General features: G+C 40.6%; 1 protein-coding gene across 1 annotated transcript in view; it reads right to left on the bottom strand.

The window, feature by feature from the left end:
• HECW2 (HECT, C2 and WW domain containing E3 ubiquitin protein ligase 2) overlaps positions 1-18,315 on the bottom strand; it is a 221,801-nt gene that overhangs the window by 31,966 nt on the left and 171,520 nt on the right. Inside the window, exons 19-20 of the mRNA XM_029934189.1 lie at positions 7,945-8,065; positions 6,410-6,523 (exon numbers count right to left, since the gene is read on the bottom strand). Of these exons, the coding sequence (XP_029790049.1) occupies positions 6,410-6,523; positions 7,945-8,065 (235 nt within the window). The remainder of the gene's footprint in view (positions 1-6,409; positions 6,524-7,944; positions 8,066-18,315) is intronic.

The following is an 18,315-nucleotide window of genomic DNA, read 5'->3' as shown; positions in this document are numbered from 1 at the left end:
GGGGATCAGTATCTATTGTTGAATCCATGTGTGGAGTTCCCCGATGTTCTCTAAAGAAAATCAACATAATTTATATTGTTATTTGACAATCTAGTAGAATGAATAATTTTACACAAGTTTGCCTTCTGGTGGTAGAGTCATTCAGTAATATTGACAGGGGTATGCCAATCCCTAAAAGACAACTCAATTTGCACACATTGTCAGAAATCTCTCAAGTGAATTATACTTAGAAAGCTTAGTGCTTGTCCCTCCAGGTCTAATATCTTCTAATAAGGTAAAGTTGTTAAAACAACAAAAAGGTACCTCACTGATTGGTTCTTTGTTTATGATAGGAGCTGATTGTGGCTAAAGATAAGGACAGTGTTCCCTGAAATGTTAAAGTGAAAAGTAAAACTCCTTTTTTTGCTCCCAAGAGAGAACAAAGCTAATAATAGTTCCTCTAGGAGGAAAATGAATCTTCTCTAACTGGTCAGGTTTTTATCTGCTAGGGTTCTTTTTTTTTTTTTTTTTGCTTGTTTATTTGTTTTTTAACTCTAGCAGCACTGATAGAGCCACTCTCAAGCCAAGACAGTTTTAAAAAATTATATTCGATTATAATCCAAAGCTTAGAATGCATACCTGAGTCCAGGCTATAGATTACAAGTGATATAAGTCTACCTAATTCAGTAAGACATGTCCTAGCAGGGCACCTCGTGCTCCCTGCAATGTTTTAGCAACTTCTTCCATATAAATAGTTAATATGACTCATATCACAGCGATGGTTTGTTACATTCCTGTTTTGCTGGTTCCACAGCTAAAGGCTTGGCACGGAAATACAGAAACTCCGGACAACGGGTGTGTAGCCACACAACAGCTGCATCTGAGGGCATTTCGGAATACACACAGATGTCTTTCGGCTGGCAGTGTAGTTTTGAGCCCATGAAGTGCTGAGAAAGCATTTTAAATCCCATCTTGTTGCTGGGCCAAAAGCACCCAAGTTGTCAGTGGTATTCATTACTTGTTATAATAATTAATTTCATAATTTTACTCTCCTGTTCTTTATTTTCAACTAAAAATTACTCAAAACAAAGTATTCCAATGTAAGGAGGCTACTGAATGGAGGAGGATGGTGGCACCAGGAAGTCACACCATTGTTTCTACAAGTTTTCTGGAAGGAGGGAAAGCGCTGCTTTCTTAATAGTTGGTTCAGGCACACATGGCCTTCCTACTCACCTTCTGATTCACCCTGGGGTATTTATAGCAGCAAGGCATTAGTTCTTGAGCTACTTAAGAAGGTCTGCTGGGTGAGTAAAGAATTTTGCAAGCAATTAGTGTGACAAACAAAATTCTACCTGGTGATACCAAGCCCAAGCCTATGCAGAAGCACCCTTCTTCAGCAGCGCTTGGATTATTGGGGCTACCCTGCCAATGTCTCTTTTTGGAGGAAAACAAGCAGCACCATAAAGTTTAGCTTGCAGCTTTACTCAGGAATAAGTGGTCAAGCCCAGACCCCCAAACAACTTCTAGCGAGGATTAGACCAGTCATCTGTAAGAGCTACTGGTTATTTTATAAGCCCAGATGCAGGAAAACTGTTTCAGATCTCATCCTCCTTAGATACATTCATTTGCCTGCCTCAGGAGAAACAGACAGAAGGAGCTCATCTGTTCTTAAACCCCCAAACTACAACTGTTTGCACACGGCCCCTCCCTAGTCCAAGCGTGGCTTTGCAAGACAGATGATTGATGTCAATAGATGGCACCTTACATATAATGAACTCATTCTTCCTTAAAGAAAGGTGCCTTTTAAAGACTTGGCCATCGAGGGAAAATAGAGGTGAGGCAATCACAGTGTAAACATCCTTTCTTTATCCAGGCCATTCTTTCCTCACTGTTCAGGGTACTAAGAAGTTAATGGCCCTGGACACCTTATCAGAGCATGAAAGTCTGCCTAACTTTTGACACCATGTAAGCTTTAGTTGCTAGGGCTTTTGATTCAGAAAAAAATATTATGTTGGAGACTATGCAGTGCTCTACTGGCCTCCTTCCTAGAGAAGCAACTCTCCGGCAGACAGAAGCCTGACAGAAAGAGGTAACCACATGCATGCAATTTCCCATCACATTCTGTCAAGATGACTCAGTTTCCACCCATTCTGCTACTGCTGACTTCCTACCCTCTCCACTTTGCAAGGGCAGATAATCAAATTAACTTGGGTGGAAAATGTAATGACTAGAACAAAACCTCCAGCTCTGACCAAATTAAATCACAGTGGTTTGCTTAGAAACTGTCTACGTTTTGTAAAAAGCGAACCATAACATTATTTTAGTGAGAAATGATAATTACTTGTTAGTTAATTAGTTAATAAATTTGCATTCATAGGCTCTAGGGCTATTTTTGTATTTTTAAAAATGAATATAGGTTATTGCCAATAATCTGAGATTAATTTTACCTCACATGGACTTTGTAGTTATCCTGTAAATTTCTGACTATAAATTTTCTCATAATTTCTTTTGATTTAGCTCTTCCATTTCAGAATAATACATACGTATGTCAGACTTATGCAAAGAAACAGCTTAAAGCAGAGCTGAAGTCTGTGAATCTGTTAATTCATACTTTTTTTGGAGTGTGAGGAGATGCAATTTGCTTAAAAATAAATCCCTTTTGGGGGCACGTGGGTGGCTCAGTCGGTTAAGCGGCTGACCCTTAATTTTGGCTCAGGCCAGGATCTCACAGTGGTGAGACTGAGCCAGAGTCCGGCTCTTCGCTGACAGCGCAGAGCCTGCTTACGATTCTCTCTCTCCCTCTCTCTCTGTCCCTCCCCAGCACTACCCCCACTCATTTGGACTTTCCACAGAATTAACCATTTCTACATACATATTATTCTTCTGACCTTAAGTGCAGAAGGAAGTATATGTGTACCCAGAAGTCATGCTGGTGGCACTCTCTCACCGGACAATAGGGAAGTAAGAAAAGTTGTTCAGGGAAACATTTCCTAGATCTCCCAAATCCTGACTATATGCTTTATTTAGTAAATATTTTGTCTCAGAGTAGTTTTTTACTTACAGAAAAGTTGCAATGATAATATAGAGAATTCTTATATGTCCAGTTCCCTCTTACAAACACCTTACATTAATTATAATTAACAGATACTGAGACATTATTATTAACTAAAATTGATACTGTGTTCAGATTTCCTTAGTTTTTACCTAACGTCCCTCATCCAAAATGCCGTATTAATGTTTCATTGTCATGTTTTCTTAGGTTCCTCTTGGCTGTGCCAGTTTCTCAGAATTTCCTTGTTTTTGATAACCATAAGAGTTAAAAATTTTTTTTAACATCTATTTATTTTTGAAAGAGATACAGAGTGCTAGCGGAGTAGGGACAGAGAGAGAGAGGGAGACACAGTATGTGAAGCAGGTTCCAAGCTCCAAGCTGTCAGCACAGAGTCTGATGCAGGGCTGGAACTCACGAGATACAAGATTGTGACCTGAGTTGAAGTCGGATGCTTAACCGACTGTGCCACCCAGGTGCCCCTGATGACCTTAACAGTTTTAAGGAGACTGGTAAGGTATCGTACAGGATGTCGATTAATCTGGATTAATTTGGATTAATCTGAAGTTTTTCTCATGAATAGACTGACATTATGGGTGTTGAGGACAAAGACTGTAGAGATTAAGTGCCATTTTCATCACATCATGTGAAGGGTATATACTATTAACATGATATATGACTGTTGATTTTAACCTTGATCACCGGACTGACTGTGTGCCAGGCTTCTCCACTCTGGACCTACTTCTTTTTCCTCCTTCCCATATTGTACTCTTGGAAGAAAGTCATTATGTGCACCCCACAATTAAAGAGTGAGGAATTATGCTGAATTATTTGGAACGCTTCTGCACAGGAGATTTGTCCATTCTTCATTTATTTACTTATTCAATCATATATTTCTATCATTACAGATATTTATCATATACTTTGGGTTATAATCTAATCCTACTTTATTTATTTTCTTGCTCAAATTATTCTACGTTGGGCCCCTGGGAGATCTTTCAGTGGGCTCTGGAGTCCCTCTCACATCCTCCCACCACTGTGGATGTTTTGAACACTTCTTTACTTCTTTTCAAGCTCAATCTTGTATCTTTCCCACCCCAGTCCTAGAATCAGTCATTTCTCCAAGGAATCTAGTTCCTTTTATTGAAGAATGCTATTAGAAACCAAAGCTAGCCACTTGGGTATATATGTTTTTAAATACCTATTACTGGGGCTAGACATGACACATTTTGAGAACATTAAAATTAATGAGGGGAGAGTTATAGAAGACTTCCACCTCTATATTTATACTTCAGTAAAAAATTTAGGTAGATTTTCACTTTGGATATTGATTATAATCCAGAAAGAAATATTATGATCTTTAATTTTAATGCAGTTAAATCAATATGCTTGACAAAGTGGCAAACGCTAAAATAACTTATATGTTTTTGAGGTTTCTATTTTTTCAGCAAGAATGCTATTTTAATCTTTCAAAACAGTATATGTTTTTTCTCAATGCCTTGACAGCAAAGTTATATAAAGTCTAGATCTAATAACCCATATGTATGACATTGACATGGATAAAGCCATGAGACCAGTCACCTGGCCCTATTATTCCAACTTCAATAACCTGTCCACAGAGGGGCTTGATTAAGATTGTCCCTGATGGCTGAGGTCACACTTCAAAATGCCCCACCTCTTGTTTTCCCTCTGGGGTTACAGGAAGGAGACAGGTGATGGACACAGGAAGCATTTGGACATCAGTGGCAATCAGATACAAAGGTATCAAGCCACACTCAGCCTGGGCCTCCTCCTAGGAACAGATGTCATCAGTCCAGATCAGAGGACAACTACTTGAGGATGATCAAGCATGATAAGCATCCGCTCTATTCAAACTTCAGTACCAGGGCTTCCAAAGACTCTTCCCGACATCTCTGAGATCTCAACAAACTATGGACCAATGAAGAAGGAAGGCAGCTGGACTCCTGGGGGAGGAAAAGTATTCTCATCCAAATGAGACGAGTTATGTAAGGAAATATTTGGAATACCATGCACACCTATGATTTGGCTTAAAACACTTGCCTTCATTTTCAGTTGTGCACCTGCATCTTAAGCCAATGTAAGCTAGAAGTCTATCAATGCACTTCAGCAATGAAAACACGTCTGGGACAAGCTTCTGCCCAAATTCTGTCACTCAGTACCGTTTTCATATATAATATTTTACTTTAACGTAGTTATAGCTGGGAGACTACACACAGTATATGTGACAAGAGCAGGGGTTATTAGTCAGCTGGCATAGTGAAAAGATCCACAGGTAGAAAAAATTCTGATAGACCAGAGTTCAGGAGTTTTGCTTATATCCCAGTGCTGGTCCAAGAGTCCTGGATGAAAAGCCTAGTTTTGAATCCTGATTTTGCTGTTATCTTTTTCCCTTAGCACATGCGAGTTATTTTATATTTTGGAGGCTCCAAATTAACCATCTATTGAATGGCTGAATTTGTTGGACATTACTGCTATGAATCCATAATCTAGTACACTTTATTTCTCAGGCAGGACTGAGAAGGGGAACTTTAAAATGATCCAAATCAACAGAGTCAAGAAAACAACCAGAGTTCAGGCTATCATGTGGTACTTTTGAAATTGGCTCTAGTGATGGCTGGGTTACAAAGAAGGTGCTGAGACTTGAAACCCAGACCTGAAAGGAGGAAGGAGGAAGGGGTCTGGACAGGGGGAGAGCTGTCACCTTCTGAAGTGTTACAGAACAACTGTCATGTGTGTGGACGCAGTAAACAGTGCGTAGGAGGCTTCACGCCTTCGTTTCTTAACCCTTCCCTCTACGAGCACACGCATGGAAGAGTCACAGAAGGCCAGAGACATTTGTTTACGGCAGGTGGTTATTTTGGTAGGTGTGTTGCTGTCCCTCAGAAAAGACAAAAACTGGTGACAGAGAAACAAGAACTGAGGCCCAGGAGTTACTGCTGTAAAAGCTTCTCAGTAGAACAGGATTCTCATTTCATGAGCTTATTTAACAGGGGAAGCGGGTTCTCCTTCCACCCCGGTGCAGATGACACAATCACAGATGTCAGAATTCCTGTTTTGTCCCTCACAGCCCCACGTCTTCCCTTTAAGAAAGAAATATGCATGAAGAAGAAACCAAACCCGCTTCTGCTCTCAAAAGTGATGTATAGTTACTAGTGTTTACCCAAGAATTTCTATGTCAAATGATTTAAAAACCAGAGGAAGTTTTAAAAACAAAAAAAAAGCCCAGAGGTTTAAGTGTTTGAGAACGGCATTTCCTGCCAGAAGGGTTTCCTGTTTCAGGCAACCACAGCGACCATGTGGTGAAGCGTCCGCTGTGCAGCCGCAGCCGTGTTCCACACGCCACTTCTCTGTTCTACTCACCCTTCCTCCCCGACAAATGTGACGTACAGCTTATTTCTCTGCAAGTCTTTTCTGGAGTAGCCCATAATTTGATTAAAAGCGTCTTCCAGTAAGTGATCTCTTCTGATAATTAACCTGTCCATAAAGAGACAATTTGAGAAACAGATTATTTCCTAATCCTCATCTACCTGGAACTGAGCACTTTTGATTCCATTTCCACTTGCCATAATTAACGAGGTGAAAACTGGAGTGACTTAATACATGGTTGTCTGCAAATGCACACATTTGGCTTTTGCTCTTAACAGCAGAAGTCAAAATTACATAAGCAAATGATTACCTAAGTGGAACACTCCACCTACAACATGAGACTAGCTGGTGAGTCCTTTCTGAACGGTCAAATCAGTTTACCCCAGAAGGAAGGTGACAATAAAACACAGACCCAAAGCTTTTGTTTAGTAAAGAGAGGACAGCCCTATGAGGCCATGCTTTAAGCGTGAATGTACCTAGCCAAGGAATTCAATTACTAAGTATGCAGGGAAAGGCTTTTCAGTACCAGGAGAAGGGAAAAAAAATTCTCCATGCTCTCCAAAGAAGACACAGTTATGACTCTGAGGTTCCCCGAGTGACAGATACGAATGAATGATACTTGCAGCTTGTGATGATGATAGTAAAAGTCATCCTGAAGCAGATACTGATTTGCCGTTAGTGCAGTCACAGAAAGGGAGATAACAGGCTGAACGCCAGGAAGCCTGAGCTCAAGCTGTACTTACGGAAAGCATGAAAAAGGTGAAGCTCAAAGCTGAAGTGCTTCGAGGGTGTGGAAAGTAGGACCTGTGAATATACTTGAGCGAGCCCTCCCCGTAGGGGGTGAGCGGGGACGCTGGTGGGACGGGGGAGGGGCTCCTGTGTCTCCTCCCAGGCACCCAGCACCCTGGGTACGGCAGTGTAGACCCTGCCTCCTTGTCTTCTCTCAGGTGGCATAGTGACCTCCGCTGGGTACGCGGGGCGGTGGTGGAGGTGAGGATGAAGGAGGCGTGGGTAAGGAGGGAATGAAAATGATTCTAGGCCAAACAGCATGATGTTGTTTAATTTCCTCATTTAAAGGTGGGTAAAGAAAGGCAGAAACAACATTCATGACACATTTCCTTGGACAAGTGACATTTATTTCACAGAACAAAACAGAGCTAAGTGCTGTTCCTATAGTAGGTCAGGTCAGGAGACAATGATGTGGGATACAGGACACTGTGACAGCCCGTGGCTAACAAATATACTGTAAGCAACAAAGAGGTACTTTTCAGGAGAAACAAATCAGCTTTTTATTTTGCCTATATTTTTACATGGAACGTGGTGTTTGTTTTAAAACCTTAAGCAGAATGGCACTTAATTCCAGAACTTTGTTTTCGATGATCCTGTAATTCACACATCATTATCAAAATCATTACACTGAGTAAAACAAAGACTGGTGATCTGAAATCACAATCCATTTCCTACATTCCCAACTGCATCCCATCCCTTCTCCATCACCCAAGCCTGTGGTCTGTATCACTTTGACTTACTTTAATTTCCCTGGGCCTTGTCCATATCCTTTAGTCTCTAACTTCCTGTAAAAGTTCCTTAGTTTGGCTTCAAAGTCTCGCTTGTAAGGGGCTGGAGCTCGGGCATTGGCACGCTGAGTACCTAGAGCAAACCATAAAAAGAGAAGGGTCCCGGTTTGTGCAATGTCCTGACGTACCATATCACCAGGAAAAAACACTGCTAGGGGGCTGAGACCACGGTCAACAGGTAAAGGGGGCAATTCTTTTATCGGCTTCACTTCTCATCTCTTCAAATTGGAGGCTCTAACAGAGCTGAACCAAAGGCTTAAGATATTTCTGTGTGGCGTTTTGGTTGAGAATAACAATTCTGTTTGCATAGTTACAACGTGTGACTGTGTATATGTGCGTGAAATATGTTTCCCTCTTCAGTCCAAACCAATATGAGTCAAACAGAGTTACTCATGTCTGATGGTAACTATTCACTGTGGAATATCTGCTTGCTGCTGAGATGATATCATGGCAATTATACAGGAAGTTACAATGTGAAAGTATGTGGTATATAAAGCAAGAACAGAGAGTTTCCAGACATGCCCTCTGAAAAATGTACAAAATGTCTTCTAGATAGGCACTATAACTAAGAATTATTTTAGACTTACAATTAAGATGCATGTTATGTTGAAGGGTGGAATAATCTTGATATAAACACAGAATTCAGACATAACTGCAGAGTCACCATGCTTCCCAGTAAAGCAAAGAATAAATAATAGTGCTATTTGTTGTACTCATAATATTTGCCAAGTACTGCACTGTGATCATCCTCATCAGGGTGGCTCCGTGGCTCAGTTGGTTAAGCATCCAACTTTCGATTTTGGCTCAGGTCATCATCTCACTGTTCATGAGACTGAGCCCTGTGTCAGGCTCTGCACTATCAGAGCCTGTTTGGGATTTTCTTTCTCCCTCCCTCTCTGCCCTTCCCCGTGCATGCACTTACTGCCTCTCTCTTTCTCTCTCTCTCTCTCTCAAAATAAACAAATACTAAAAAAATAAAGATGCTTCATAGGTCACCCAGTGGTAAGTTTCATTAATAAAATATAAGAGTAACAGAGTTTGTTCCTCTTTCCATAGAAAAATTTAGCTTTGTGCCACAAACTGACTAACTAACAAGCTGGGACACAAAATTGATGATAAATATGGGAATCAGACACAGAGCCATGACAAAAACACTTAACATTTCCACGAAATATTTCACAACCCAGTGAAAGGAAGCAGAAAACAAAAATTGTTAAGTGTTGTGCATGACTTGCCATATAAGCTCATTAAATATTTATTTTATGAGCCAACTAAGTGATTATTTATTATTCATTTCTAATACTGTGTTAGGTTCAGCAACATACACGCAAAATGAGGCAGGTGGGGTTGCTGAAGTAGGTATTTTCATTAGGAAAACAGAAAACATATCAGTTAGATAAATAAGCCCTAAACCAGGTGGTCAACAAACTATAAAGCATAGGAGACAGAACTATAGCCTTAGGGCTGTACCCGGCCCTACGGAGCTATTTTGCTTGGCCTATAATTGTTTTTAATGATTTTAAACTACAAACATTTAACTATCAGGAGATTTCAAGTAAAAACAAAACAAAACAAAACAGATTTTCTCTTGCATTTGCATTTGAGATCAGTGTTACAGAAAAGTGAGAGTGAATGAGGGTAAGTAGAGATCAAGATGGAAAAGATCATCAAAAGGAGGCTTTCCTGGAGGCAGGCCTCGAAACACAGACCAACCTGCATGTGCACTGGAGCAGGGCAGCAATCACCAGGAGAAGCCCTCTGTGCACGTTTGGAAGACCACTGAGGAGACCCCGCTAACTCAGAGCACAGGGGTGTGAGGAGTAACTGGGACATTTAATCAGATAGTTGGAGCCAAATTATGTGACCAATTTTTAAAACCCTAGCTGAGGAGTTTGGGCTGGATTGCAGGGAGCAGTGGGAGGACTTCAGAGGTTCCTGAGCTAGGGAGGAACATAACACTTGGTGCATTGTTTTTTTTTTAATGTTTATTTATTTATTTGTCTGTTTATTTATTTATTCTGAGTGAGTCGGGGAGGAGCAGAGAGAGAGAGGAAGCGAGAATCCCAAGCATGCCCAGCACTGTCAGCGCAGAGCCCCACATGGGGCTCAATCTCAGGAACTGTGAGATCATGACCTGAGCCAAAATCAAGAGTTGGACGCTTAACTGACTGAGGCACCCAGGTGCCCCAACACATGGTGGTTTTTAAGGCAATGTTTTCAGAGTGTGTTAAGTGGATTCCGGGTAGGAAGGAAGGGAGGCATCCAAAGGGAGGGGGCCCAGTTAGGAGTCACTGCAGCCATGGAGGCCTGAGGGGAGTGCGGTGACTCAGAGAAACATTTACAAGGTGAAATAAGAATTGCCAACAGATAAGTAAGGAAGAGAAATAGGAAGCTCTGATGGTAACGTAAAGGTTTTAAACAAGAACAGTAACTGTCATTTGTTAAGTGCCTGCTAGGCATTAGAAACGATGCCCTTTACAGAGAGGATCTTGGGAAACACGTTTATGAAGCAGGCATAATTATTATCACCATCATCACCACTTTGTAACTAAGGAAACGGAAGTCATATGCCAGTGAATGGTAGGTTTGGGATTTGAGCCAGGTCTATTTGACGCTAAAAGCAGTGTTGAAAATGCTAGTAGACAGAGGCACATGAAGCTTTATACATATCGTGCTGCAGATGAAAGCTGTTCAGGGTGGGTCTCCTTCAGAGCACTTGAAAACACAGTACTGGAGTTTCGGCAGGAGACCAGGACCACACCCATGCATTAAATGAGTTGGTGTATATAAGGCACTTTGTGAGGTTCCTTTGCGTAAGTGTTAGCTGTTTCTGGTATTATCTGCATAGGAGTGAATACTAAAGACATGAGGAAATGTGTTAGGGTGTTAAGAATGGATTTTTCTTTTAAAGATTGTATTCTTAAGTAATCTCTACACCCAACATGGGACTCATACCTACAACTCTGAGATCAAGAGTCACATGTCCACCGACTTGGCCAGCCAGGCATCCCAAGAATGGATTTTATAAATTTTTTTAATGTTTTATTTATTTTTGATACAGAGAGAGACAGAGCATGAGAGGGGGAGAGACAGAGAGAGAAGGAGGCACAGAACCAGAAGCAGGCTCCAGGCCCTGAGTTAGCTGTCAGCACAGAGACTGACGTGGGGCTTGAACCCACGAACGTGAGATCTGACCTGAGCCAAAGTCGGAGGCTTAATCGACTGAACCACTCAGGCGCCCCTCAAGAATGGATTTTAATAGAATTGGCTATTGATCTATGACTTGTCCAGAGGTCTGTTTGCATGTTTATGAATCTTTTAGCCAAAGAGCTAAGAACTATGTCATAAAGGAAACAAATGAACTTGACCTTAAAAGCTCTAGGATACAGACGAGACTCCTAAGAAATGCTTCTCAATCCTGACTGTATGTTGGAATCACTCAAGAAGCTTTAAAAGAATCCCAATGTTCAGGCCACACCCAAGCCACGTACATCAGAATCTGTGCAGTGAGACCCAGGCATACGTGCTTTATGCGGGCCTACAGATGACTCCGACTGTGCAGCCAAGGTTGAGAACCATTATCCCCTGCAGGAAGGTCAAATGAAACCAATGAAACATCTGAGCAACATCCAGAGACCAACACAGAGGCAATGCTTCTGTGTATGTGAAAGGCACCATTTGCAACATGAAGGAACATGACCTCCACCAGCATGCGGCTGTTCTCTTGGATGGCTGAGGGACAGGGCAGTGGCGCACAGGGCCATTCAAGGGGGGCATCATAAGGCTGTTGGTGCTGCAGTCTGAGAAACTGTAAGCGTAAACCCAGACAGCTCAGAAAGCAGCCGTCATGAATCAGCTTTCAAGAGCACAATCATTAATAGGGAAGAGGAAAAAGAAAAACAAAAGACTGAATAAAAATCTTTCAGGACTCAAAAGAAACATGATTCTAAAGTTGATTGCTTAAAATAAAAGCACATATACTATTTCTGTATAATTTGAGACGTTAAAAGGATGTGGGAAATGCCATAATGCATTCCATCAATATCAATACCGACACTTAATAAAAATGAGCTCTGACTCCACTTGTGCTCCAGGTAAAGAGGTTCAGTTACAGAGACTCTGGAGACAGATATTGCTAAATGCAAAAATTCCTTTGCTAATAGTTCTATTATGAAAAAAATAATTTATGCGTTACTTCATGGTTTAAAAATTACAATAAATTATGCTCCTGGCCCTTGTCAAGTTCCTAATGCAAGTCCGGTGTCACTGCCAAGACATTCCAGGACAGGAACGATGTTCCTTCCACTTTAGACATAAAAAATGATCTTGGAAGATTGAGCTAACAGAATTGTATGGGAACCATAACTTCAAGTAAAGTTCTAGGATATACTATTCCTATAGAGAGTAACTTTCTGGTCTTTACGTCTTAAAAAAGAAAATAGGATACAAAAAAATGTTACCATTAGGAACTGATCAACTACATGACTGACTTCATGGACAGACAGCATTACATTAACTATTTGCAGGAAAGAAGATAGTAGGGTTTTTTTTCCCTTTATCATTGCTAGGCAGAACTGAAGTACTTTCATATACAAACTAAAGAATTCTACCTGACAAATGCTTCAGGCAATAGTAGAAATATTTTGGCATCAAGCCACTAGGAAGTCTGGGTTATTTGGATTCCAGGTTTGCCACCAGGATCCCGGACTGCTTTCAGGACTAGTACTCTGCACTGGATGGGATGGAGCTTGGTCTAATCCAGCATGGCTCTGGGCTCTGGACTGGGATGGCTCAAAAGTCCATTGCTTTTCTGGTTCACTTTCTAACAAAGGTCTCCATGACTTTTTAAAAAATGTATCATTATTATTTTATAATTCCTTGTTAGTGAATGAGAACAAACCATCAAGCTTTACAATAATTTCTGGAAAACTCCATCTTCTGGAACATAGCTCCACAATGAAAATTAACATGAAAAAACATCTGCAAAATGGCTGTCACAAAGCAGAAGCACTGAAGTCCTTGCATTTTTGCTTTATTCTCTAAGAGCAGTAAATGGCCCTAGGTCACTGTTTGAGCTTGCTGATGCTTTGTATTTACATACTATTTATTTTTAAAAACCAATTTGATCAGCTGATTTTTAGTCCTTGCAAATCAGAAGATATTTATTTGTTTATTTTAACATTTATTTATTTAATTAGAGAGAGAGAGAGACAGACAGACAGAGCACAAATGGGAGAGGGGCAGAGAGGGGGGGGAAAGAGAATCCCAAGCAGATTCTGCATTGTCAGCTCAGAGCCCGATGTGGGGCTTGAGATCAGGACCTGAGCTGAAGTCAGATGCTTAACTGATTGAGTCACCCATGTGCCCCAGAAGAAATTTATCAAAAAGAAAGCATAGGGCATGCCAGTAACAGGCATTCTCTTACAGCATGGAGGGTGGAGGGCAAAGGAGACTAAAAATAACAAAAAAACAAAAATAAAAACACCCATATATTGTGACAGAGACTGTATTTGGCTTTCCCTCAGTCTCTGGAATCACAACTCCTCTATCTCTACCGAGCCAAGGACCATCCTTCATCTGTACTGTTTGGTTCTTAGTTCATCTTTGTGGAGCTGAGCAAAGAGAAAGAACACTTTTTCTAAAAACAAGTACAGTTGACCCTTGAGCAACACAGATTTATAACTGGATCTCCTTCTACGTGGATTTTTTTCAATAAATAAAGTATAGAACTGTAGTATTTTCTCTTATGATTTTCCTAATAACATTTTCTTTTCTCTTGCTTACTTTAGTGTAAGAATGTAGGCTACAATACATAGAACATACAAAATATGTGTTAATTGATTATTTATGTTATGGGTAAGACTTTCTGGGAACAGTGGTTATTAGTAGTTAAATTTGGGGGGAAGTCAAAAGTTATATGCATATTTTTTACTTCACAGGGGTGTCAGCGCTCTTAGCTCCCACAAAGTTCAAGGTTCCAAGGCATAAAGCTACTTGAGGCCACGGGCAAGATGGAGGAAGAAGAGAAAGAAGGGAGGAAACGAGAGAGAGAGAGAGAGAGAGAGAGAGAGAGAGAGAGAGAGAGAGAGAGAGAGAGAGAGAGGGCCCTAAGGGGTCTCACTGTGTGGGGGGAGAAATGTTTCCCTCTCAAAGCCATGCCTTCAAGACAACTTTCAGAACCTTCGGGAGTTCTTCAGTGCTCTCTGGTCTGTTTAATTCTGGTGAGTGTGACCTGCTGCTGGCCTAGCTTCCAGATAGTCCAGTTTTAGTCAAGTAATAACAGCTCTGTACGAAGATGCCCCGGAACCATGGAATATGCTCAATGTACCGGGTATAAGGAAACAGAAAGAAAAGGTATTTATGAAAGAGTTTCAGCATGGTGGGTTAAACAAATTCTCTGACACTTAGTCATAGCTTTGGTTATGTGGAAAATTCATATACGTGAGCACATCTTCAATAATATTAGATAAATTAGGTGTTATTGCATTTAAATTCCTAGAAATGTAGACTTACAAAAGGTCCTTAAATAAACTTCTGGGTCCCATATTTGGCATAACGAACTATATGATGTTTGGAAAGACTTTTCCCTTCTGGCATGGCTAAGGTCGGGATTGGCATTATAATGGTCCTAGAAAAACAAACCTTCACATTCCAAAATTTTTACAAATTTTAGGTGAGCACTCTAACAGCTGCAGAAAGCAGTGAGTCAAGGTTTCCGAAGCCCCTCTCTCTTCTGCATTTGAAAAGACATGTAAATATGCTCAAAATGAGGAAAAGTGAGGAAACCAGATCCCTGAGGAGTTCTGAAAGAAGATCATTCCAATTTATTATTGTCATAATTTTCACAGTATTATCCTCACACCACTAAAAGAGATGAAATTCTAGTCACAAGAAGGACGAACAGATCACTTAAAAAATCTGTGTGAAATGGTTTTCACAAAAAAACTTCAAGAAAGTGGTAGGAGACGCTATTTTATTCAAAAATTCAGAAGATTCCTCCACAGGGTAAATGAGGCTACCTAGTCTTGGCCTTGTTAATATCATGTGGAATTAGTTACAGTAACGTCCATTGATATCGGGCAGTTGATCCCAATTTCAAGATCATATAAAGCCCCCTGAAACTGAGTAGACCAAATTTGTGGAGATGATTCTTCCTGAAAATTAAAAACACCACAAACACTGCTGGTAATTTAGATATATTTGGGTTCTACATATCTTTGGAAAATCTTGGACCCTGTGCTTCCAGAACGCATTTTTACTACCACCATGGATTACTTGTGTGCATTTGTGATGTTAAATGAAAAGGAGATAACTTAGACACCATGTAGAATGTTCATATAGTCTCAAAGAATGTGCAGCCAGTCTCCAAGAGCACATGCCTTTGAAGGGCTTGGAAAGGGACAGAATCTGTTGATCTACCTTTTTCCTGGGGAGGCTGAGTGGCAGAAAAGCCCTGGGAAGGAGAGCCTTGACTAAAATTAGCAATAATCCATACAGCTTCATTTCTTTTTTTGTTTCCATTTTCTAAATGTTTATTTATTTATTTTGAGATAGATAGAGAGAGAGAGAGAGAGAGACAGAGAGACACACTTAGGGAGAGCATGCACATGAGTGGGGGAGGGGCAGAGAGAATCCCAAGCAGCCACTGTCATTGCTACAGAGTCCAATGCGGGACTCCTTCTCACAATGGTGACATCATGACCTGAGCCTAAATCAAGGGTCAGATCCTTAACTGGCATCCAGACGCCCCACAGCTTCATTTCTTTAACCACAAAGCATCAGGTAAAGGGATGATCCATTTAAACTCCATCATAATTTCTAGCTAAGATAAAGACCAGTCAGAAAGATTAAATACCTAGGCAGCAAGCTCTGCAAATCAGGGAGAAACAAATTCCTATTTTCCAGTTATAATGGTTTAAAAGTTGACAAACTACACTTCTCAGGATCAGATTTGCAGAAAGAAAGAAAAAGGGGATAAATTAACATTTATGGGATGCTTGTTATGTTGCAGGCACCAGGCACGGTGTTCTCCTCTGAGTGACCATGGGAGGTGATTACTATTATTCCCATTTTATAGAAAAACAAATTGAAGTTCAGTTTAAGTAAACTTCTTAAAGTCACACACTATTGGTAAAGACTGAGGCCAGCTCTGAATTCCATCCACTTTCCCCCTACATCTTTATACTTACTTGAAGTGCCATATACTTATTTCTTCTCATAGTGAATCATCAAAATAGGTGACCCTACTTTGTTCCAAAGTTGGCCTTCACTTTTGTCTCTGGTGTCCTGCCTTCCCACGGGTCTCTTGTATAATTACTCTCCAACAAACTAGTTTCCTTTCACGTACATCTTCTGACCTCTGCACACACACATGCTCAGCTTCTCCATCCTAAAACCTTTTTCTTCACCCATCTTCTCCTTCTAAGTAGTGTCCTATTTCTCTTTTTTCTTACCCGCATATGTCATGAAAGAATATTCTATATTCTTGGCTTCTCCTTTAAAGCCTGTCATTCTGCAACTGGCCACAGTGCAGTTTATAACCTCTTATGTCATAGAAATTGCTCTGGCAAAGGTCATTTATAACTTTATGACTTTCAAATCCAATTGTCTCTTCTCAGGCCTTATCCTTCTTGAATGCTCTGAGGATTTGGCCACACTCTCTACTCTTTGAAGCCTGGCTTTCCTGAAAAGATTTTCTTAATTATTTTCCAATCCATTGGCTCTCTTTCTTTCATTTGCTCCTCTATCTCAGACCATCCCTTAAAAACACTGGAGTTCCTCAATGTTGCCATCCTCTGGTTTCTCTTCTTTCCATAGGCTTGTCTTCCTTAGTTCCTCTAATGTGCCTTGGACTTCAATTGTCACCAGCATATCTATCTGCCTGGTCACCAACATCTCCTGATCTCCATGATTATCTTTTCCAGATGTCTTTGGTATCTTTAGTGGGATGGCTCAGAGATTCCTCAACAAACCATGTCCAAAACTAAACTCATCTAACCTCTCCCTTACATTCTAGTTTTTTTCATTTTCTGGCCAACACTAATGCCCTCTGTGTAGTAGTCTAGGTGGTGGAGACTTCAGAATCTTCTCTACCTGGACTCAAAGTCCTGGTGTCTCTAATTACTACATATCCTTTGAATTAATTTCTGTTTCTCCATCACCTCTAATCCAGCCCTTTAGCAGGTTAATGCAATAGTCTCCCAAGTGGTTTTTCTGACTCTATTCTCTTGTCCTCTTTTAAATGTTTGTTTGTTTGTTTATTTATTTATTTATTTATTTATTTATTTATTTTTCAGAGAGAGAGAGGGAGAGAGAGCGAGCATAAGCAGGGGAGAAGCAGAGATAGAGGCAGAATCTGAAGCAGGCTCCAGGCTCTGAGCTGTCAGCACAGAGCCTGACATAGCGCTGGAACCCATGAGCCATGAGATCATGACCGGAGCCAAAGGCGGACGCTTAACCGACTGAGCCACCCAGGCACCCCACCATTCTCTTGTCTTCTAATCTATCCTCCATATTGCCACCAAACTGATCTTTGTAAAATAGGATATTCCTCTTTTTAAATTTTCAGTTGCTCCACATGGACCACAAAGTAAGGCTTCAATGACTAACTGGCCCTAGCCTATCTTTTCAACCTGAGCTTTGAGAACTTGCTCTTACTTGTATCTTAATTGTCTTAAACTACTTCCATGCTTCTGAGATTCAGCTTATGTTCCTCATTTACCCAGATCACCTTTCTTCCTCTGGCCCGCCTTCATCATCCTTTAAGGCTCCCTCCATATCTATTGCCTTCATCTTTCCCCAAACATCCACTACCAGTCTTGAAGGAAAAAACTGTTCCCGTATCTGTGTTCCCATACTTCTCTTCATACAGAACTAACCACAGGGCTTTACAGGGTCATTTGTTGACTCATTGCCCCGCCACGAATCCTTCAAAGGCAGGGATTGTATTATTCATGTTTGTAGCACCAGAGTCTAATTCAGTGCTTGGATCATAGTTGGATGCTCAATAAATCTGAGTTAAAAGAACAAATTAATAGACCTTTTCCTGTTTGTGGTATTCAATTAGGTGGTAGCTTCATTATCATAGGATTTGTGAAAACATCTCATATACCAAAGACCATAGAGTAACTTTTAGTGACACATATGCAGGTTGTATTTCTATTAAAATAGATTTAAATTCTGATAGCTATTAAAGTGTAAACAATACATGGCCTATAATAAAAATAAATACAGCTGATGCTCTGTCAAGATTTTGACTACTTCCCTTTAAAAAAACTCCTTTCCTAAGCTATATTTTCTAATATCCATCCATCCATCCATCCA

Source organism: Suricata suricatta, chromosome 3 (genome assembly GCF_006229205.1).
Source record: "Suricata suricatta isolate VVHF042 chromosome 3, meerkat_22Aug2017_6uvM2_HiC, whole genome shotgun sequence".
In the NCBI taxonomy this organism is placed as follows: Eukaryota; Metazoa; Chordata; class Mammalia; order Carnivora; family Herpestidae; genus Suricata; species Suricata suricatta.
Note: the sequence above shows the minus strand (reverse complement) of the source record. Positions and strands in the feature narration are given on the sequence as shown.